Source organism: Nestor notabilis, unplaced genomic scaffold, assembly GCF_000696875.1.
Source record: "Nestor notabilis isolate BGI_N333 unplaced genomic scaffold, ASM69687v1 scaffold20176, whole genome shotgun sequence".
Classification (NCBI taxonomy): domain Eukaryota; kingdom Metazoa; phylum Chordata; class Aves; order Psittaciformes; family Psittacidae; genus Nestor; species Nestor notabilis.
The window spans coordinates 15941-39516 of NW_009934585.1; the positions used below are offsets into that span (position 1 = coordinate 15941).

General features: G+C 37.3%; 1 protein-coding gene across 1 annotated transcript in view; it reads right to left on the bottom strand.

Moving 5' to 3' along the window:
- KPNA3 (karyopherin alpha 3 (importin alpha 4)) overlaps nucleotides 1–23576 on the bottom strand; it is a gene marked incomplete at its 5' end in the record, with an annotated part of 33086 nt that overhangs the window by 3958 nt on the left and 5552 nt on the right. The window contains 14 exons of the mRNA XM_010017431.1: nucleotides 1164–1258; nucleotides 2133–2295; nucleotides 2391–2462; nucleotides 2597–2701; nucleotides 3796–3924; nucleotides 5234–5365; nucleotides 8039–8083; nucleotides 9172–9341; nucleotides 9732–9818; nucleotides 12789–12874; nucleotides 15222–15317; nucleotides 15407–15459; nucleotides 15554–15583; nucleotides 15799–15888. Of these exons, the coding sequence (XP_010015733.1) occupies nucleotides 1164–1258; nucleotides 2133–2295; nucleotides 2391–2462; nucleotides 2597–2701; nucleotides 3796–3924; nucleotides 5234–5365; nucleotides 8039–8083; nucleotides 9172–9341; nucleotides 9732–9818; nucleotides 12789–12874; nucleotides 15222–15317; nucleotides 15407–15459; nucleotides 15554–15583; nucleotides 15799–15888 (1353 nt within the window). The remainder of the gene's footprint in view (nucleotides 1–1163; nucleotides 1259–2132; nucleotides 2296–2390; nucleotides 2463–2596; nucleotides 2702–3795; nucleotides 3925–5233; nucleotides 5366–8038; nucleotides 8084–9171; nucleotides 9342–9731; nucleotides 9819–12788; nucleotides 12875–15221; nucleotides 15318–15406; nucleotides 15460–15553; nucleotides 15584–15798; nucleotides 15889–23576) is intronic.

A 23576-nucleotide genomic window follows, 5' to 3' on the forward strand; every position in this document is an offset into this window, starting at 1 on the left:
CCCCTTCTTTTCACTAATCCTCAAACCACAAGGGTTATTTTCCTACTTGTAATTACTGCCTCAAAATTTGTCTGGTTTTATGTTTTAACTCCTATCTTCCAGTCATGGAATTTCTAGCATTTTAAGTTTTAGAAGCCCCAGAAAACATGGTAAAAGTATAAACAATAATCTGAAGTGAAGTCTTGCTCTTGAGTAAAGGAGGTAAATTCAGCAAATCAGGCACAGATTAAATTGCATTAGTTTAAGTAAGAAGGAAATGCACAAAAGGGAGCACTGACCTCAAAAGGGGTATTTTTCCACCCTCCCCAACTAGACTTTTTGGTTTAGCTACAGAAGTCTCAGAGTTATTTTGGAGACTGCTCATAGAATCATTACAAGCATAGGGAACCCTTCACATATGTTAACTTCTGCTGACTAACTCTGCAATCCCATGATGGGCCCAAGAACTGAAATTAACAAGTCCTGAAGTTAGAGCTGGTACCTGGAGAGTTCAATTTAAGAGAAGAACTGAAGACATCGTTCTGCTAGGCTGCAGAATGACAGACACCCTGGATGGCCTTTATAATTATTATTTGTCTTCAAATTGCTTGTTGAAATGCTTCTAAGGCACTCACAAACAGCCAGTAGCAGGAAGAGCTAAAACCCAAAGGCTCAAAACACCTAATCAGCATGCAACAAAATATCAGATGGTCCATCAGTCAGTTGCAGAAAGCCTTACCAGTTTTCATGACTCTTTTCAATACAGAGTCCAGACTGAGCAATTACAGGCCTGAAATACAGTAGTCTATCTGAAACTAAGGTTTCACCCCTCCCTCCAGACTGATGTATGAGAAAGTAAAAAGGAGAGCTGAAGAATTGTTTAGATTTTAATTTCAAGAAACTACATGTCAATTTATGCATCAGTGTGACAAAATTAGGTCAGTGTCAATCAATTTATTAGGCGAAACCAGAGCAGTCATCTTGATGCTGTTACAGAAAATTCTTGGTATCGAGAAACTCTTCAAAGACTTACAATTAAGGGAAGCTGTACTGAAAAAGGAGCAGGAAAACTGACTTCCCAGACACTCCCTGTGTTCATGACAATTGGAACTGAGGAACAATGACAATGCACTTACTAAGCTAACAGCACAGCGCATACACTCGTCAGTCTTTAGCATACTTACATCATCACCAGAGAAATACTGATCTATGATTTCAAATGCTAGTTTATAAATGTCTTCATTCTCATGCTGTTGCAAGGCTTCGATTTTCTCTAACCCTGAATAAAAAGGAAGTGGAAAAGAGTTTTATAAGTTTAAACTGGAGTTACTGACTACTTAGAAAAAAAATAAGAAAAATAATGAAACATTACTACTGAAACATATTAGAAAATATGTAGGTCAATCTGCAAATACTATGTACAGAGTAGCTATCTTTATCTCTTAAGAGAAAAGAGAAGTAGTTTGGGAACCTTTGTATACCATGGAATATCCCATATTATGAACAAGGGATAATGGAATCTTATCCCTTTTCAGGTAAGACTCATGCATACTGCATAGCTTTTGTTTCAGTCATTGTGCTTTCTGTATATCACCAAAACAAATGTCTGCTTATGTGTGGCATAAGAGTTTAAAACAACAAGGAAACAAAACCTCAAACCAAGAGCAACTTAAAACACTAGTCCCACTCTCAAACAGGATACGGAACAATACAAGGGAAAAACTTCCAGTGTAGTAAGTTCTTCAACATCCCTTTACTGTTATCTTACTGTAATATATTAATTAACATGTGCTAAAACTTGGATTGCAGTATCAAGATGACTCCCCATCCTGCAACCAAAGCTGTCCCCAAGGCAATGAACTAAAGCAAGAATTGTGTTTTACCACAGAACAAAAGTATATGCAATAATCAGAAGAAATACAATTCTCATTTAAACCTAAAGAATACACAAGCTACAGAAAGCTCCTTCAACAATTGCTTCCAACATGACCATCTCTAAACCAAACTAAACAAAGTAATTTCTCTAATTACAAAGTCTCACTTATTCAAACAGTCCATGGTTAAAAAATGCTGTAGTAAACACGAACGCAGCAAGGGGAAGACAGAATAATATCCACCAAATTAAATTTTTTAAAAGCCTCATAAGTACTAACCTCCACACTCCTCTATAATTTCAGCTATTGTGCTGGCCTCATCGCCAGCCATTATCAGGATGTTTTTCAGACCATCCAGCACCACCTGTACCACTTGAGAATCCTTTACTGAGAGTAGATTGCAGAATGGTGGGATTACATTTTGCTGTACAAGGTATTCAACCTAAATAATGAACAAAAAAGTGCTTTCAACATTGTGCTTCTTACAAATGGCATGTGCAACGTTTTAGTGACAATTCAGAATCCTACTACACATACCTGATCTTTTCTCCCACTTATTGTCAAATTGCTAATTGCCCAAGCAGCCTCCTTTTGTGTTCCAAAGTCCCCCTGAAAAATAAATTAATAGCTCATTAAAATCAGCATGGAAACATCTGTCAAGCTTATTATTAAAAATCACAGACTCCTCGTGTCAGATTTATAAAAAGACGATGACAACTCACATAGCTGATAGTTTGACTGACCTTAGCCAGCTGGTGTATGATCATAGGGATTAGCCCAGCATCTATTACAGCCTGAACTTGTTGCTGGTTTCCTGCTGTGATATTGGAAAGGAACCAAACTGCTTCCTACGATTGGACAAAACAAAAAAGCAAAATACTTTTAGAAACTAGTCAACAGATGAAAAAAAACCCCAACAAAAACAACCCAAAACCCCATACCAAACAACCCAAACCCTATCAAACTATACAAAACATCAAAACCTAAAATCCTACCATGACCAATCACTAAACAGAACCTCCAGGTCTCATCCCCAATAGCACTTCTAGAACACAAACTTTTATTGGACTGCGGAAGCCAAACACGCAGGGGATCAACTGCATGATTAATTCATGGGGCTGGATTATTGCTTACACAAGGAGAGTCTCTATACATCAAGAGCAAAACAAATCACAGCAGTTTGAGCTGTCAAAGATAACTTCTTTAGAGCTCCTGACACTTGACAGGGCCTGAAGAAACAGAGATTCCTTACAAACAGATTCACCCTCAATGGTACACTAAGCGGGGGAATCAACATGAGCTAAACAAAACCAGCCTCCTCCTCTGCCAGCCCCATCTGTGTCGTGGAAGATGGCACAATGATTGAAAACTAAATAAATCCAAGTAACATGAAGTACAGCTCTGAAAAAGAAGGAACTGATCACTTTCTTTCATCAAACTCCCCCTATTCCATCCAGTCCCTGCAGCAGTGAAGTTAACACTGCCAAAAAAGGAAGGAGAGGAAATGCAGGGAGTTTTCAGAAAAGGATAGTGGCACTCCCTACTTCCTTGAAGGTGAACATGGACAAAAGAACAAACTCCACTGTGAAAAGGTAGAGTGGAAAAACTGGATCAGTCTTATTAAACTCACTGGATTCAACCAAAAGTAACACTCTTAGTTATGAAAAACTATAATGCAACTGTAATACAAAAGAAGTATCACACATCACACTTCAAAGCAAAAAACATCAGTCCTGTCAGAAAGCACTAGGCATTGACACTAATACATGGATCCTCAGTATGGCTGTTTGGCTTTAGTCCTAATGAAGCACCAGGCGCGAAGGCTTTGTCTTTACACAAAATTGTTCACATGCTGGAAATAACAGCTGCAAGAAATCCTTCTGTAATTCTACAGTTTTATTTCTTAAACAGAAAGATCAAGTTAGGAAGAAACAAATCATACCTTGTTTATCTTCTCTTTTGGATGCGTCAGGAGATTTGGGAAATAAGACAAAACATCACAATTGAGAACAACTTGTGTCTGTTCATCAGTACCAGTTACTATGTTGCCTACTGCTCTCAGTGCTGCTGTCTGAATATCCAAAGTGGAAAGGAAAAAAAAATTGCATGTTAAAGGCATTGCTGTTATTTATGCCAAAACAAAGATCATTTAAAGACATTTCTATAAAAACACTTTGCAAAATACAATTTAGCACTTCATCCTCTGAGCTACATCCCCAAAATGGGTACTGTTTCATCAAAACCTAAGTAACACAGTACAGCATTTTACTGAATAGATGCACTGCAGCTCAACTCAACAAGTGTAAACATTATAAATTAAAAGGATATTAGAACAACAGAAAAGTTAATTCATCATGTATTCGATTTGAGTTACAATTACATGAACTGTTTCTAGGCTTTGACTATGCCTGCTAAGGTTGCTTACTCCTCCACTCAGCTCTCTACTACAAATTAAACCCCCCACAACTACTTTTCTTCTTATTGACTCTCAGTTGACTTTCAGAAATGGACTGTATATAGAATCACAGACTGGTCTGGGTTGGAAAGGACCTTAAGATCATCTAGTTCCAACCCCCCTGCCAAGGGCAGGGATGCCTCACGCTAGACGATGTCACCCAAAGCTTTGTCCAATCTGGCCTTGAACACTGCCAGGGAAATGTTTTATAAGTGACAGAATAGTGGAGAGACTCCTTTTCATTAAATGAACTAGTCTGACAGATTTCAAGCCAGCCAAGTCTCATCCAAAGCATAAACTAAACAAACATGACAAATGCACAGATACATATAAAAGGTCCTGATTGCAACTGTTCATTTATCAAAAGCGAGCACAAGTTAACTTTGTTTCCCTCTGTCTTTGAAATCAGTCAAAAAAGCTCAGTTAACCTACCTTTTGCAGCTAATTAGAAATTTACTTTACCAAAAAGACTCAGCATCTGCAAATATTTTAACATTCAAAACGTCCCAAAATACTGATTTCTATGAGCTATTCAGGCAGAGTATGCACAATCACGTGTGCAGCAACAGAAACGAGTACATGTGACTTATTCTGGAAAATGTAAGATCTGTTGTTGCTAAATATTTTAGGACTACAAAAGGAAGGCACCCCTCGTAGTCACACACTGCAAGTTAAACATTAACTTGTCGCTTTACTAAAATTAGACTATATTATTAAAATACTATATTAGAACTGTTTTGCTCAAGTTGTCTTTCATTTTAATAATCTCTTTCTCCAGTGTAGGTAACTCTTTTTGTTCAGTTTCACCTGTAACAGAGGTAGCTATAAATGTCACCTCAGTACTCCACTAATAAATACTTTAAGGCACATTTTCTTAGAAAATATCTTCCAGAGGACTATTCAATAGTAACTGAATCAGACTTACTTGAACTTTAACCTCCTGATGACTCAGAAGAGGAACTAGAAAAGGTACAACTCCTGAATCGATCACCATTTGTATCTGTTCATTTCCACCATCTGTTAAGTAGGACAAAGCCCAAACAGTGTCCACAAGAATCTACAAATTGGAAAGAATATCGTTTACACATTGAACAGTAAAATCCATATAATGGAGGCTTAATTAAGTGATCAACATTCCACATGTTGGGGGTAGAGGGAGCAGAGGGAAGAGCATGCAATTTAGTTACAGCAAAACCTCTAACATGATTATGATGGGACCTAACTAGTGAAATGTTAGATTATTATGTACAGCTATGAAAACAGGGGCCATTTGTTCAGTAATTTCTATGTGTCTTCTCAATTTTTTTTTTAATTCAATACCACATTTTGGTGCATAAAGTGACAGCATACATCATCTCACAAAGGTAAACTGTTGGGCTTGATTTGCATTTCAAAAGATAGCCAGCTGAGGTAAGTAGTTGTGCTAGTAACTTGCTGAAGAAAATACTAACCCCTCCTAGCACTACTATAATTTGTTACTGTGCTCTTTTGATTACGAATACCTAAATTATCCTAGTCTCTAATCCACCTATCTACACCTTAGTACTTCTGATACATAGCACAGTTCTGAAGTGAAACTGCAAACTGTTCTGGATGTATGCCTTTTCCTACCTTCGTACTAAGATTAAAATCCACAGCAACAGAAAAGAGTTCTTATCCCAGCTAAAAGACTAGCAACTATTGTAAGGTGACGACTGTTCAAGCAAAGAAAAAACCCACAGAGAAATGACTATCATGCAGGGCAATCTTAGTATATTGAAAAACAAATAAAGACTAAGTCACTGACAACTCGATAAGGATGATTTGAGAGCCCTCAAAAAACACAAAGGTACAAAAGATACGGTCATTAAAAGGTAGTATCTGAAGCAGAAACAAAGCCAGCTTTAGAAAGAGGGATATCACGTCACTTAGAGATTATGGTAGGAACCGCAGGAAGAGAAATCTGAACCCCACTGAGGACATCACCTGTTGAGGTACCTAGATCTACTCTTTTACAAGAGACACCCATTTAAAATTCCCAGCTATTGAGACAGCTAAATACCATAGTGCAGAAATGCAGGAAGGACTTTCAAGTCCTGGCCCACAGGCTGCTTCCACCCAGCTCCTTGGACCAGACAGCACAGACCTAATGCTTTCTCAACACAGCCTGCTGCTGCCCTCACCTGCTAATGCCACAGGAACAGCAGAATGTGCTGCAGTGGAGCCAGTATCACAGCAGAAGCAGTGAGAGATGGTGCCTCACCAGTTTGCTGCCCACAGCCCTGCTGGTGACAAGAGCAGCAGCCGCCAGAAGCACTCATAAGACTGTTGGCTGACCTACCTGCACCACTGACCCATGTCCAAAGATAGGTTTGCTGCTCCAGTACAGAGAGGCTGGGACCAGACTCGTACCTCCAAACTAGCACCTGACTCTCAGGATCAAAAAGATGGGCACCCTAATTGAGATTAGTCAAAACCTGGCATCACATGGTCTCATATCGACCTGAAGAAGCTCTCACACAATCATTGCTTGCAAAAGCTTTCAAATTTGGCAGGGAAAAAAAGCCTACAGGTTAGATGTATGTTTGGTTTTGCTATGAATTTCCATTCAAGTTTGTCCAAATTATGAATTGGAGAGTCACCATTTGCTGTCTCCCACTCACATTACACTGGGAAAACCCTGGCAAAATCCCAGATTAAAGTGTTTGCAAATATTTTGTGGAGCCAAGCCCACTTCACCATTAAAAGAGCAGCAGAAACTCCACTACCATAGCATGGAAGTAACAAAAGACAGTTCCACCAATCTTATGCTTTATCCTCAGACCTACCACAAGGATTCAATTCTGTTTCTCTAAGTTGAAGTATCACTATAGGGAGCAAGAGTCAAAGACAAAAAAAGTCCTGACAGGAAGAGGAGAAGAGCAGACAGTACCCCTTATTTATACAGATCTTTGTTCCTGAAGTCCCAATATAAGACTTCAGGAGGTAAGTCCACCCCTCTAGGACTTTACTCAGAAAATGTACATGAACTCATGGATCAGAAATGTGTGAAGTTCTGAAGGTTTAGTATTAAAAACCTGAAAAGTTGTCAAAGGTGCCACAAAATTGATTACGAATACCTAAGTTATCCTACTCTCTAATCCATCTATCTACACCTTAGTATTTCTGATCCATAGCACAATCCTGAAGTGAAAATGCAAACTGCTCTGGATGTATGAATTTATTGCTGTTTATTGAAGTATATCTTCATATGTGATTTCCTTAGCTAAACAGGTTGCAAAGTCAGGCTCCCAACAGGTTACAAAAGTCAGATTTATCTGTATGATCACAATATTTGACTGGACTGATACGTGGAATAATATATATTTTTTTTCTACACATGCATTTCATATCATCTATGCAAAATTATAAACTGGGTCAGAATTAAAGTGAAACTGATGGTAAAGCTTGCACTTTAAATTTTTTGTGCTCATTTCCACAGAACAGGTGCTCTTAAAATGTAGTTTCTAGTGTAAAGGATAACAGCCCCCCACTTTCAGAGAAGGTATTTCAGAAATTGTATTTGCATTTTCCTTTTCATGCTCTGAATAACTACAATTATATTATTCTTCACATTAAATTGTGCATTTACTACTTAATTATACATAAATTAACACACAAAACCAAGTTTGCCACTTAAACACAATCTTGCAGCATTCTCTCTCTAAAGAAAGGAAGAATCTAGATATCTAAAACTTTGGAAATTACTTACATTTATATCTGTATGGTAAATGAGAACACACAATGCTGGCAAAATCTGAAAAGAAGTTCATCAGTCATTATAGTAGAATAAAACTGGCTGTACAATCATGAATCCGACTACTGCAGTCACAAAGCTTAGCTTGAGACTGCATGAGCATATTGCCTCCACACACTTTTAGTAGGTCATTTCCTCAAGGTATATATACAAATATACATATATATAATATTTAAAATTTGCAAAAATGCAAGACAGTACTGTATTTCAAAGACACATAGAGGGAAAAGAAACAATGAATAGAGGTAAGACATCCCCTGCTATTTTGAAAGCTTTGTTACCACACAACATAATGAAAATCATTAGCCTAACATCAAGACCCTCTTGGACTAAAGTTGAATTTTATTTTTGTATTCATGTTTGGAGAAAATATAAAACTGAGCCATGATAACACTGCTTAGAACAGGGGTTTCTATTTGGTGAAACTTGTAAAAGTTTCCCTGCTTCATTTCTAAAAATCCATTGAACTTTAGTTGCTAACAATATTATACTTCACATGGCTTCAAGAACTGTACCTACACATTGGAATTTATCTGAAAAAGAAGAACTTTGTGTACATAACAACTCTAGTTCTAGTCAAATAGCATCACTTTACTAGGTGTGCCTCCTCTATAAACACTGCATTTGCTCTGTTCACCAGTTTAAAAGGACTTTCAGATGCTTCTTTTCTCAAGTGGGGACTTGACATTGACTGCACTTTCACAGCTGGTTGAAACACAAACTACACTACATTCACTGATTTATTTTCAGTAAGAATATTTCTATGTACAGAATCATGTTTTTAGCCTTTTTATGATAAAAACGTGAAGTACTGAGTAACATGCTTTCTAGTGTGTTAGTTTTTTTGTTGCGTCCATTTAAATATATGGCTTATCAGTCTTTAGTCTTATTCTGTTTCAGATGTTACAAATACCTTTATCACAGCCTTAGTAAAAAGCATTAAATTGGTCAAATTACTTTCTTTAACAACTGGTAAGTGGCACAAGACAGTGGCAAAAAACATGCATAAATTCATAGTATGACAATGTAAAACATTTGCCTCTAGCCCAGAGTATAAAAAATTATCTGTCTCATAATTCTTTATTTACCTCCTGAACTGTCTCCATAGGCGGTGGGGGGTCCTTATTCCTGCAGAGATTTACAATGACCCATGTGACGTTCCGAAGGAAGGTGATGGGAATGGAGGGATTGATGAAGGACAGAAGAGGTTTGACAACTCCCAGTGATATGACATAATCTCTACACTGAGGACCATCACCTACAGAAATGAAAATTGTTGTAAAAGAAATTACATTAAAAATGGAAAATCTTGAAATGTATGCAATGACATGTTGGGATACTGAAATTCTATGTTTCCTCACCAGTAGTCTACTACTAAAAGGTCATGTTCAATTACATATACATAGGTATAGATACATATGTATATTTTATGAGATACAAAGTTTATCCTGTTAATATTTGTGTAGCAAGTGATACCATTCTTTAGAAAAATACAATGTACATAAGTAATTCTGGCCACATGAAAAATTATATTAAGTCACAGAATTTAGAGGAAACATAGTCTCATATGATAATGCCAATGTTCAAAAGTCAAATTCTAAAAAGAAATGCTCCCTGAATTTGAACCGTTATAATGAAAAAAAGTTACCTATAATATTTCCGAGAGCCCAGACAGCTTGCTCACAAACATTCTGGTGTGGTGAATGAAGTAGTCTCAAGAAGAGGGGTACTGCATCTGCAGAATGCAAAGATAGGATTTGTTTTTACTGGAACATGGTATATGCACAATACTTTCATTGATTAATACAAACCTCTTTCTCTACCATGCCTTATACATGTTTCTATTATGAAGACCATACAAAACCTCAGTTAAACATTTCTATCATATCTATAGAGAGGGAAAAAAAGACTTGAGAACAAGCCACTATTAAACAATGCTCTCCACATTTAAAGATTTCCACATGTTTCTCAGAGTGATAGGCAAGAGCCTCAAAGTATGTAGGTGCTAGGTTCCACGTCCTGGTAATTCAGATTTTCTAGTTATCCAGTATCACAACACATACCTAAAAGAATGACATGCCTACTTGTGCAAACGTGCTTCAAATCTTGACTTTTAGAAAATAGCTTCCTCCCAGGAGGTGGCTATAGTTAGTTTCCATATGTGGTGAAGATTTACATCCATCTGCCAGTCCTAAGACACGTTTTAATTTGCTCTTATATAATGCAGGCAACATACCAGATTAAGGAAGTGTTATTGATTTTAAATATCAGTCTCTGCTAAATTAAATATGTTTAATAGAGCTAAGAAACCATCCCTTTACTATTCCCATGCACTACTTCCCTTCAAACAAGCCATACTGCTTGAAAGACACCCATTCTTGCAGGAATTTTTAAACTCTATTTATGATCATACTAGTCCTATAGTCTTTCTGAGCGAAGTAAACAGATCAATTTATATACTGTTGAAGGAAATAAGTTTTTCTTGTATGAAGAGCTTCTCAAGTTTAAAAAAATTGTAACACAATTTGTGAGCAACTATGAATCAACATCCTGTTGATAATGTAAGTGATAATAAGCCAAAAAACCCTGATGTATTTTCCTGGAAACCGGAGTAATGAACAATAAAGACAACCTAAAATTCCTTCCCTAGCCTAGGTGAGTAATTCAGTAATTCATAGAATCATAGAATGGTTTGGGTTGGAAAGGACCTTACGAACATCTAGTTCCAACCCCCCTGCCATGAACAGGGACACCTCGCACTAAACTATATTGCCCAAGGCTCTGTCTGTAACTGACAAGTTCGGAGGGACAGCAACACACTGTTGCTCAAGAACACTCGCTCTTCTTTTAACAATCATCTTGCTTCCATTAGTTTAAGTGGAACATTCCAGCTTCTTTCTTAGTGATTATCAAGATTACACTTCAGTCATATGTGTATTCAACATATTTCAGAGAAGAGGGTCAAGTATGTAGTTTTTATTAGATTGCAAACCTGGTATGCTTTCAAAAGCAGAATGAAATTACTTCAGATCAGCACCCAGGCAGGAGGACAGTCTGAGAAAGCAGGAGCTGCAGGTTATCTGATCTACTGCTCTCAAAAAATTAACTACTTCTGCTCCAAGCTGCCTTCTGACGAGATCTGTTCTGTGTATATAGTACTTCTCTTTTGCTGGGCCTTCCAACTGCCATCTGTCCCTCTTGATTGCAGAACAGCACCTTCTTTTGTATTTAAGCTGCACCAGCCTCTTCTATAGTTGCAAGGGTCTACTGCTTTGTTTCCTCAATCCATCCCTTATCTAACAGGAGCTGGAAAGGCTGTTTTCCCTTAGTCATCTCCCAGGCAAAGCAGCAAGACTTTTAGACTAAACTTCTTCCATTTTCTCTTCAGGAGTAAAGCTGGGAAAATACTTTTTGCTTCTTTAAAGTAATTTTATCAATTTTCTTCTTTTCAAGCACTAGCTAAACAGAATCTGGGAGAGAGATATCTCAGCCTGAAGTGCAAGTTAATTGTTCAGGTAATAGCAATGCTCTTTTTTGTTCTAATTTGAGTTTTTACTTTAATTTTTTTTCTTGATTTTTTTCTGCAAAGCTAATACTATGAACAGCCTTTTCATTAGATTCAGTGATAACATTGGAAGAAAACAATGAACAAGTAGGGAAGGATGAAAAAAACTTGGGACTAGATTTTCAAAGATATTTAGATGCCAGAAAAGCATCTAAAACCAGGTGCCCAAATCGCATCAGGATTTTTTGAAGCAAATTTAGACATTTATTTTTGGTTTTTTTAAAGGCTTTGGAATTTTATCCAAAGCTCATTTTAATAAGCATTCTCATTCTATTGCTCCAATAGCTTAACTATACAGAATCTTAAAATTAGTGAGATATTTTATTAGCTATTAAAACATACAAAATGTTTTGATTTGAAAAGCAAGTTCGTATGTTTTAAAAAGAAAAAAAAAAAAATCTAATAATCAAGTCACCGTTTTCCCATATAAAACCACTGAATATTAATGAGCCAAGACAATTTATATGTTTGCTTATCTATTGTCTCGCTGTTTAATGACAAAACATTGTATTTAACATAAAGGTTACCATTTTAAGATAATGATGCTGATATATAAAAGCTACATATATAATCCTGAAAAGTTAATCTGAATAATTTATCTTTGATTAACTTCAGAGTTTCTTTCCTATTTCCATAACAGAAGTCTCACTAGATGGGTAAGGAAGAAACAAAGGCAGCACAACAAACTCAGTGTGTACAGGAGATACTAATCATATGGTCAAGCAAAGGATGGTAATTTTAACTTACATAACTGTACATAACTATATGTGTTTAACAACTTAAGATTTACAAAGACATCTTTGAGGTAGAAAGTATTACTTCCTAGCATGTTATAGCCATAAGGGATTTAACAGCCTATGATTTCAGAAATCAACGTAAGAATTAGAAATTTGTTATAATATAATATAATCTGTCATTCTCTATTTTCTTTATTGGAAAATGAGGTCTGGGAGCCTTAATATTAATTGTAAGTGACAAACAGATTAATCTTTAAAAGCAAATTTAGAAAATTTTTGAGAAAGAAGGCAGACATGCATTTATTATTTTAATGGTTAACAAATGGCATTTGTTACCCAAATATCCCATTTTCCCTCTTATCCACAACATTCACCACCCCCGAAAACAAACTGTAATACTTACTAGACTGTACGACAGCTTGAGTCTGTGCAGAAGTGCCCGATGCTATATTAGTCAATGCCCATGCAGCTTCAAATTGTAATGATGGACTGTAATGAAATAATTTTATAGTAATAAATTGAAACATGATCTGCAGATTATTTCATGGTTCGTTTCAGATTACTGGCTGTATCCACTCTGAGACAGACACTTTACATTTAAGCAGTGCCACTCGGCTAAAAGTTAAAAAAAAAAAAAAAAAGCTAAGCCTGGACATTTCAGGGAAAAAGCTGTAAGAATAAAAAGATCTTACATTCTATAATCTTTTGTAAACCACCCATCATTCTGACTTCATATTGGTAATAAAAAAATACCAAGTATACTGCTTTTATTTGTGAAGCACATAGCGACCAGTGAAGTTGACCACTACTCCAGCCAACTAATTATCTCTTGTATGAAAGACTTTTAGCACCCCTCATCATAAAATTTAATTATGCCTCTCAACTGGGTAACAGAGTTCTTCATATCCAACTGATCCAAACACCATTTGTATTTAATAAAGAAAGTGCAACTGCCTTGCTGCCATTAGTTCTCAATACATTAACCATGTCTGACCATAACTAATAAAAACTTGGCCCTTCTAATGTTACAACCCAGATCAAGTGTAAGCTGGTATACTGGGATAAAGACGTTTTCCTGCTCCATCACAAACAGGGGAGAGATCTAGCATCAGTATCAAATGACAGCATCATACCTGTATTAGAACTGACTTATTTAAATGCAGATAAAATTAGTTGCTAGCGTTATGAAAGCTAGGGGAACATCTCTTCCAAGATGTCTGTCAGCTGTTGTCTATACAAACAGCAGTTTAATAAAACAGTTTGCATGAAAACTGTTATTCAAGCAAATGCTAGTGGTTCAGAGTTCTAGAAGCTATAAAAGAATTTACAGCTTACGGTGGTTAACATAACAGTAAAGTGCCTGGCTTTGGGAGGAGCAGAGAATATTTACTATTAGATGACTTTTTAATTTTCATGCTTTTCTGGGTCTTTATCAATTATGTTTTATATAGTGTGATAGCAACTGCTTCCTTTAAGTTGTTTCTGTGCATTTTAAGGTTTTATTAGAGATGGGATTGGGAAAGAATTTCATAGGAGGGCCCAAGATGCATAAATACAGATGTGTAAAAACAAATAGTACCAGTCAGCAGCTATCTATAAACCTTTACATTCTAGGTTCAAATACATTAAAATTCTAGTTCTAGGTCAGTCCTTTCCTTCCCCTTGTGATACGCATTCAGGTATAACATGAACAATAGCTTTAACAATCTGTTATAGAAAGTCTTTGCAGAGTTTACCTCTATTAAATATAATATAGCAATCACAATTAAAGAACTGCTTAAGAAAATGTTTGAGTTCAATTTTGAAAGGCTTACTAAACATTTACAAAGGTACATCACACAAAAACTAGATAAAAAAAATTAGAAGAAATTTCACAGCACTGAACATCCTACTTCTAGAGCAGACAGGCATTCATGACCCATTTTAAAATGCTGTCTAATTTGAACATCATTGCCAGCTGCCTTCTAAGCAACTGTTTTGTTAAACAAGCTAGAAACAAAGCTACTCATGCTGCCTTTTTTTTTTTTTTCAACCACCAAATTATACCCAAAATGCCAATTTGCAATTTTGAAGCTTTAGCCTTTGTGGCTGCAGAAATAACCTTGAAATTGAAAGACTGTAAATATATTTATAGCTGGCTGAGACCAAAGATAGGCTAAAACATTTACCTCAAATGTGTTAATCCCCATCTATCTGAATAAGAGGCTCATGGATTGTAGGACATGGCATTTTTATTACATGCCATTAAATCCGTGCAACTACACGCTCAATGTTCTCTACCTCCTTTACTGAAGCTCTTGTTTTCCAACAAAGCATCATAACAGACAGCATTCTCATTCTGTTGTACCATCACATGAGGGAGCTGCACAGAGCCAGAAGGAAACCCAGTTTGCAGTGAGAACGAAAGAAGCTGGAAATTTAAGCTAATAACCTTAATGAAAAAGATTGGAAGTGTATTCTGGCAGAGAAGAGGTCTCTTTACAACCAGGCATACTCTCTGCCTTCATGCAAATACACAAAATACATCTGAAACAATTTTATTAAAAAACAGTCAACAAAAAAATCCAAAATATTAAAAACGAATGAGAAATGTAATAATTAGAAATTAAGTTATTTCTCCATTAGATGGATATGCTCATACAAACTCTAAAAACTAAACTGACATTTCAGTGGCAGAATAAAGACTCCTGGAGAATTTATGGTTTATAATCATGGCATATGATCCACTCTGTCAGATTATATGGTGCTATGAATACTCAGTTTAATTTGAAGTAATGAGATGTGGTTTTGGATGCAAATTTTCTGTAAAGGTGAATATTTGTAAAAGTATACTTACTTATCATCCCTTTCTAGGCATTTTACCAGGATTGGTAAAATTCCTGATTTTATTAAGTCATCAATAGGTGGATTTCTGTCACTGGATAAGAGTTTTCTGTGAAATTAAATGTAAAAGTAAAGTAAGTAACTTTCATCATGAAAAGTGTGCGGGAAATACATCTCTGTGCCTTTATTTATTTTTACCTTGCAGCTTGGACAGCACTCAGTTGGATCACTGGGTTGTCACTTGTGGCGTTCTGGAGGGGGGGGGAAAAATCATAGTAAACCCAAAAATGAACAGAACATGCACTCCTAATTAAAAAAGAAAACAAAAAGTTAAATGTAACATACCTGCAGGATAGCTTCTAGTGTTACATTTTGCTTGTAAAGAAGAAAAAAAAAAGAGAAGTTTTAGCAATTTTGTTCCTATATTCTTTTTAAACATTTAATCCAATCAAACTCATTTTAGCAGTGTATAAATTCATAATTTTGCTTTCTCATAACTGCAAGAATTGTAGTGTTGAAGTAAAACCAGAACACGTTGTTTTGAGACACCACCAAAGTTTTAAAAATCATCCAAGAATCAAAGAACTTACTGCTTTGAAGTCAGCATCAACATCAGAATCTTCTAAACTTTCTTCTTGGGGAACATTTCTTTTTTTCAAAAGATGTTCGTCTCTTTTGTTCTGGAAAGGCACAATGAAAGATAAAAACTCTTAATGCTTGTGAGTATATGGTGATGATATAACAGCCTCTTTCTAAATAACAGCTTATATAAGATTACTTTTTTTCTTTTTTTTAAAAGGCATTTTAGAATTTGCAGCATTTCAGCTGTAAAAATTTAGCAGCTTGCTAATTGTAGACAGAACTATAACAATCCATGACATTTGAATGAATTAAAACTTACAGTTTGGGGATCAATTTTCTAACAGAGCCTTAAAATACACAAAGATCTGCATGACATTAACATTTAGCCACACGAAATAAATTATTTTCCAGTGTAAGGTTAGTTTTCAGCTAAACCTGCTTCCAAGTTCCCCGGTTACATGTATTTTCATCTTGTGTGTAAAGTAGCATGCTCCTTGTACACTGAGACATGTAGTATTTCCCATTCACAGTGTTAGCTTAGCTTAATTTCAGATTTAAAACAAAGCACCCTCCAGCCTTAGCTCCTTTAAGGAATAACTGAAAAAAAATTACCTTTTCTCTGGTAAAATACCTAGTTAACATTTCTAGCTTGTTTAATTAGAACATTTGAACATCCAAAGCCCTAATTTAGAAAGAAATAAAATCACCAATTTTGACTGTATCCAAATGCATCTTTCGACAAATTAAAAATGTATTGAAAGTATTCCAGAAGTATTAAATGGTCTTCTCTAAATTTTAGACTTTATCTGTTGTTCTGTATGTCTAGAGGTACAATAAAAAGCAGTAAGGGCAACGGAAGATGATGATGCAGCAGCATGTATATCTGAAGATCTTCTTGTGTCTTTTTATTTGTTTTACTAAGCACATTGAGATTTCAATCTCTAATGAAACAAAACACTGAAAAGGTGCAACAAACAGCTACAACACCTAAAATAAATCTATTACACAACCAAGGAAAGGCAGGCTTTTCAGTCTTCAAACAACTATCTGATAACCATGCAGTACTGACTATAGAGAGTGTGTTATATCATGCCCTGCTTGTAATATACAAAAAAGCCTCTAAACAGAATCAAATTTTGAAGGATTCCCCAGTATTTCATGTTAGAAAACCCAGCAACCTCAGGTCCAAAATTTCTGGGACTTGCTTATGTTTCTTAGACATTTTAAAAAGAATTCAAAACAACTTTTCCAGTTTGAAAGGCTCGCAAGCAATTTTTTTTTCCCAGATAAGAGGATGCTAAAAAAATACAAAAGCACCAAAATAACCCTTGAATGCAGAAGATGACATTCCAGAAACTTAGAATAGTTTAACTTTTGTCAAGTCTAAGTACAGAAATTACATCCTCTCCTCAAAGAGTGCACAAGATCACCTGGATTAGCTATGGCAGCATCTCCAGAGCTGTATAGTAACAGCAACATACTCAGAGCACATCATACAGACAAGCACTAAAGGTATTTTGTTGTCAAGTGTTTTTGCAGAGAAGGAGGACAGAAATGAGCAGGCAGCTAAATACTGAGAAATTACTGTTATGCAGACAAACTGCATCAGGCAGGCAAGCTGGGTTCACCGTACAGACCTATATAATGTATTGCTCTTATTTTTCCACACCACATCCTTGGCGCTGCCATTTTAAGCAAAGAGTAAACATCATTCAACCCCAGTCAATCTGGCTTTCCCAAGTACAGTTCCTTTTCCTACTGTTTGTGTAAACCATAGCCTGTATTTTGGCAACTGCAGGGACTGGACCCAGTTTCCAGAGGGCCACTCTCCATGATCATGTCAGCTTTTCACCCTAGTGCACAGCTACTACACACATCCACCTGCAGAGGAAGCAGTTCCTTCCTGCCTTGGATGAATGGCTCCTCTGGATCAGTTGAGCTGTTATGGTAAAACAAGCCAATACTGGAAGAAGGAATTGAAGCTGGAGGAAGGTCCTGATGTCTTCAGCAAACTGTCCTCTTCCTACCCTGAGGTGTCATCACAGATCATGGTAGTGAGCAAGTCCACACATGCACGTACAGGGAGACATATTCAGTTATAAGGGTGGCAGACACTGGTCTACCAGATATTCCCTGACTTCAGAAGAGATGAATCCTGAAGAAATTGGGGTCTTTGTGCAGAACTGTTGCCACTGTCTGTTGGAGCAAGTTAAATGTTTCAAATCAAATCATTTACTGGGAAAGGTAAAGTTTCTTTGTCACTAGTGGCAAACTACTGGGGTACAAAGCAAGGGTTTCCAATTCCGTTCCTTCTAAAATATCTGGTTGAATTTTCTCCATCTCATGCTCAGAAAATTCAGGGAGGGCTTTTTCTAAAATATGTTTAATGTTAAGAATTGTTATCTACACCGATCCACCTGGTGATATCTCCTTGTTTTTCAAATAAATGATTCAGTATCAGTGGCATTCAAGCATTCAAATATGTGTTCTGCAACATCTTGCAATAAGGACAGGTGATCTTTACTTTTAAATTCATGTAAAAATGTCATTTAGATGCAGGCCTCTTGCTGATCCTTTTATATATTAAAAAAAAAGATGAAATACCTAGAATAGTCAAAAATCTAGCAAACAAACTATTTTTACTGCCCTTACTAAAAAGAAAATTCTAGTTATGAAATGTCACATTACCTCACTTGTTATTTTTTTTTAAGTTTCTTCTGCCAGTAAAAAAAAGATAAAGCTTTTTAAAAGCTCAAACAGTAGATTCTCCCATTTAAGTGTTTCACACCACTGTACCAGCAGATTCCCCCACCACTGAATCCTCTGACCTTAAGGAACTGGTCTGGTATCTGGGGAGAGAAACTGGTATGTCACCATTGCTCCCCACAAAAGCACCTACACTGGCACAGAACAGATGCACCTCAGACAGCTTTGACTGAAATCCCTCCAAAAGGCAGAGGGTATGCAAAAGCCTTTTAAAGTCGTATTACTGCACTGCTATTGTAAGTGAAAACTTAGATGAGACTAAAATCTTCTCAATTGTGTTGACATTAAATAGATAACATCCACTCGGAATGAAGTTCAGAAATAATATTAAGTATTAACACACACAGAGGCAGCATCTATCACACACATTACTTCTGCCTGCCAGTACAATACAGAGTATATAGCTGGCACAAAGCGAGAGTCCCACTGTGGGTGACAGACAGCATCCTCACAGACTGGCAGGAATGAGCTGCATGGCCTTCAGCAGCTGAACAGCTGGAAAATCACCTTCCACAAACACCAGGCAGTAAGTCTAGAGCATGCCAGTGGACAAAGTACTGGATTATTCCATAGCACTTCACCTAAGAACTTCACAAAGTCTACCTGCCTGTAACCCTTCTTCAATACACACTTCATGTTTATTCACGGTGAGCGTGCTTCTGTGAAAGTACCATTAGCTGAAATAATTTGCTTGATAGTATTTAGAGGAGCATGCACAAATTCTCTCTGCTTGTGGTCACAGAATTGATGATGAACACTTTTAAGTTCTTCTAATTCCCTAGAAATACTGCCGGGACTTGGCCAAAAAGAAAAGGAGGGCAGGTGGTAAATAACAATGAAAAGCCTTCCACTTGTAGCTGCGTGTTAAGGAAGGCCATAATATACACCACAATTAAGCTAACCAAGAGCCTAGTTCTCTCCCATTCCAGCATGCAAGTTAATATCCCCTTAGAGAGCCTTTTATACCTGCACACAACTATCCAATTCCTTCAGCAACATGAATATGCCTAAAAGAATGCTTCCTAACATTAAAGCTAACCAAAATAAGTATGAGTAAGCTTGTATACATCAATGCTGAGAAATTCTACCCTTCTTAAGACAGAGCACTGAACTTCATAGGTCATAACTGACCGCAGGTTGATGTTACAGTTTCTGTAAATGCTGAAATTGCACCAGTCATACAGTGCAATAGCCTCCAGGGAAAATTACCTTAGCCAGGGAAAGTAAGAGAAAGCAAGAATGTTCCTGTAGCTACTCACTGGTTACAGATGATTGGGCTGAAAAACAACTGTAAAGAACATATATAGAGGAGCTTCCACAGCAGCCTGAAGCAGAGAGGCTAGTACTTACTGAGAAGCACTAACAATTTCTTAGTAAGGAAAAGCTATTCTTACTAGCATTTCTTATAAAGCCAAAGGTGTTCACGGAACCTTCCAGTCTTAAAAAGTAGCTCTAAGGCTATTTGAAACAGCTCTGTCCATTTGCAAAAGCGTCTAATTCCTAGACAGCTAAACCACTGTAAACAGTAATTCGATAGACCAGTAACTCTTCTGCATAAGGTAAAAAGAACCCAATTCGCAGCTTGGCATGACCTTAAAATGCCTGCATTTTGCCCTACTGTGACAAACTCAAAAGTTTTTGCCTAAATCATAGCACCAGCCTCTTCTGCAAGTTCCTGTGGTGAAAATGAAGAAAAATGAGCATACGTAGATACAGCTGTCCTGTTCAAAGCCAGGTGAAGTGCCCTTTCAAAGGCTGGAATCCCTGAGGAAGGGTAAGACCTTGCCATCAACAAAACTAAGTGCATCTTCAAAAGGGAGGATCTTTAATCACCGCCTCAACCACGTGTACTATGTACAATAACGTCAGATAGCTTATAAACAGCAGCTATCCATTGGTTTCCAGCACGTCAACATTCTGATAGAGATCCCATTACGATGATACCCATCGTTTGCTTTACCGACAGAGGGAAGGTCAGATTGCCCGAACAGTAAATACACAAATCCTGCAGATCCTGGTCATTCTTGTTTACCTTCTTGGAAGATAGCCACAGGATTCAAACAAAAAAGCCTATCAATGCAAACAAGTTCCAAAGACAGCATAACTAACAGCAGAAGAATTCTTGTGAGCAAAGAGGATGTCCATAAAGCTCTGTGTTGCTTCCACTTAGTACTATATGACATGGCCTATAGGATACTCCATTGGAGCTGTGAAAGGCATTAAATATAAATTTATACATGCTTCTCAGCATTTGATACATGAAGAACTCTATGAAGAGTCTCAACTCTGTTGGGAAGCTTCAAGGTCAAAAGGGAAAAGAAATAAAGAAAATCTTTGCCCTCAGGTAACAAACACCATCATGAAATGTTTCTTCAGGTCAGGGAAAGTTTTAGGAACTCAGCAGCTAGTAGGAAGAAGTTCTTTTGGCATGAAAGTTAAGATATTTGTGTTTAGAGTCCCCTGCGGACAAAAAGCAGAACATCAAGAATATCTCAGCACTAGGAACTGGAGCGCTGGCTGGCATTAGCTATACTCACAGACGATAACATCAGCTCTTTCCTCTACTCTTATACTCTACAAAAGACTAATGGGTCAGGCCAGTGATGGAGACAGATTCAGGTCACTTGGATGTCTCTTTTAAGCTACCACTATTGCGACAGACTGAGCTGAACTTCCAGGTTTCACTTACATGTAATCTCTGATTTTGGCTTTGGGGGTGAGGGCACCTGCCACAGTCCATCATGAAGAAAATGTCTACCACTCCAACCTCATCGTGTTTTAGGGAACCTCTGAAATCCTCTACTGAATATCCTCTTAATGGAAGTTCCCTTAAAAGGGCTATCTAGCCTGAATGAGTTTCTATTAACAGCTCTTGAATATGAACCTGGGGGGACATTTAATTTCTTTAATGGTTGAGAATGGACCATTGAGTTGGCTCTACTCGCTGTCTCAGAACTCATTAACACCTGAAGGGATTTAATGAAAACTCCCGCAAACCTGTAAAAAGGCTGAACAGGTCACCTGATGATCCTGCAATCACAGATATCAAAAATATATCCTACACACTTAGTGAACTAGGTCTCTTGCACCAAAAGGCAGTCAAACAGATTCCAAGACTGTTCTTCAGATATAGAGCATAGCTAGATTTGCAGTTAGAAGACAAAGACAACTTTTCTACCTTTGAGTTCTGCTAACTCACCTTTCTGAAAACAGACAGCAGTGTGCCAGTTGCACCCACCCTGACGGAAGAACCGTTGAGCCCCAGTTCTTGGTAATAAATATATCTGCTGACTCTGGTCTCTGAAGAAATATAAAAATATATCTGCTACTTCTAACAGATATCTGCTGACTTTGGTCTGGCTCAGGTAACCACAAAATCTGCTCATTTTGGTCACAACACAGTTGCACAACTTGCTATTCCTAGACACACACTTCGGTCAAAAGCCAAGAACCCTCAGACCATATTTTTTATCACAGATCACTTTTGAGTAGGGTATAAATGGGGTCCTGCCAAAGGGCAAGAGTTGAGCCAGTCCTCCTCAGAGCAGCAGGTCTACAGCCAAGGACTCTCCTCTTGAGCTGGGATACTGCCCAAGGTAATTCCTCGAGGCTGAGCCCTCATCTTGACTTGGGAGGGAAACGCATTTTGGGTTAATTCCCTTTAAAACTTAAGTTGGTTGTGTAGTATTCGATTCTGCCTGGTATCTAGAACCTGTACTTTACTAATGTTATTGCAGTATTAAATGATTTTTCATTAGAATAAATTTCTTCTGGGGCTTGTGACCTACCTAAGTCAGTTTTGTGGGCCTTTGCGATAGTGATTAAATAGCATGCTAAACCCTGAAATCTTGACTAAGTGATATAAAGGTTTGATTGTGCATTTATATGTATTCCTTTAGACAAAACCTGTTAACTGAGTTTGGGACTAGGAGTGGATACAGTCACACCTAAACTCCCTTCTGAGAAGGAGTTGAGAAAGCAAGGAAGTCCTCTCTGAATCTCGTAACTCAACTGGAGGGCCTACCTGACAGTTTTACCTAACCCTGTCCTCTATGCAGTCAAAAAAAAAGTGAACTTTGCCATCAAATCACATTAAGCCACCGTCACATTTACCACTGAATTTTGTTATATCAATTTATTGTTGCTTCTCTCTTACAAGCAAAATGCCTCGCTCCTCTGCCACATGCAGTCACAATGTTCTTGTTTGGCTAGTGCACATCTTTCTCAGAAGATAAGCAGGTTGACTGAAAATAAGCAGACACATACATGAACACCAAGCGAGTGGCCCAACAGCCCCAAGCAGAGACTGCAAAGACAGGCCTGTTAAGCTAGGCTCTTATTAAAATGGATTCAAGCCAGCCTCCAAGGAATTTCTTCATAGCCCTTTTCATCTAGGTTGCCAAAAGAATAACATTAGGAATATAATTTTCCTGCTAGAGAGTGGGGCTTTTTTGTTTGATTGGGGTTTTTTGATGAATCAGTCAAGACAGGGTAAATGGAAGTTCTGTCCCAAGAATTTGCACTACTAACACTGGATAGGGAAGCCTCTGGTAGAACAAACTAATGGTGCTTCAGTCTCCCTGTCATTGTAGCTGTTTCTTGGAAGTTGGTAGACTTACACCTGAAAAATGAACTTCAGAGTGAACGAAAACCTACACACTCAAACTGAACTGGGAAATAGGTGAAACAGAAGCAAGTTTACTTGGGGTTTTTTGTTGTTGTAGTTTTCTTTTGCATTCTCAGACTTCCCGAGAATCAGAAAAAGGTTCTTCCCCACTTCAGCTCTCCCAGCAACATAAAGACAGTCTCCTTTCTTCAAGACTCACTACTTTATTTAGGAGCTATTATGGACATAAGCAATCTTACTTAAGAAAGATCAGAGTAGGGACAACAAGTACAGTATGCCAGAGAAACTCGTGAAAAAGACATATGCCCATGGCTTTTGAATCCACAACTTGTTTGCAAATAATTGCTCTGCCTTGCATCAAACTTAATTGGCAATTAGAGCTTTAATGAGCTC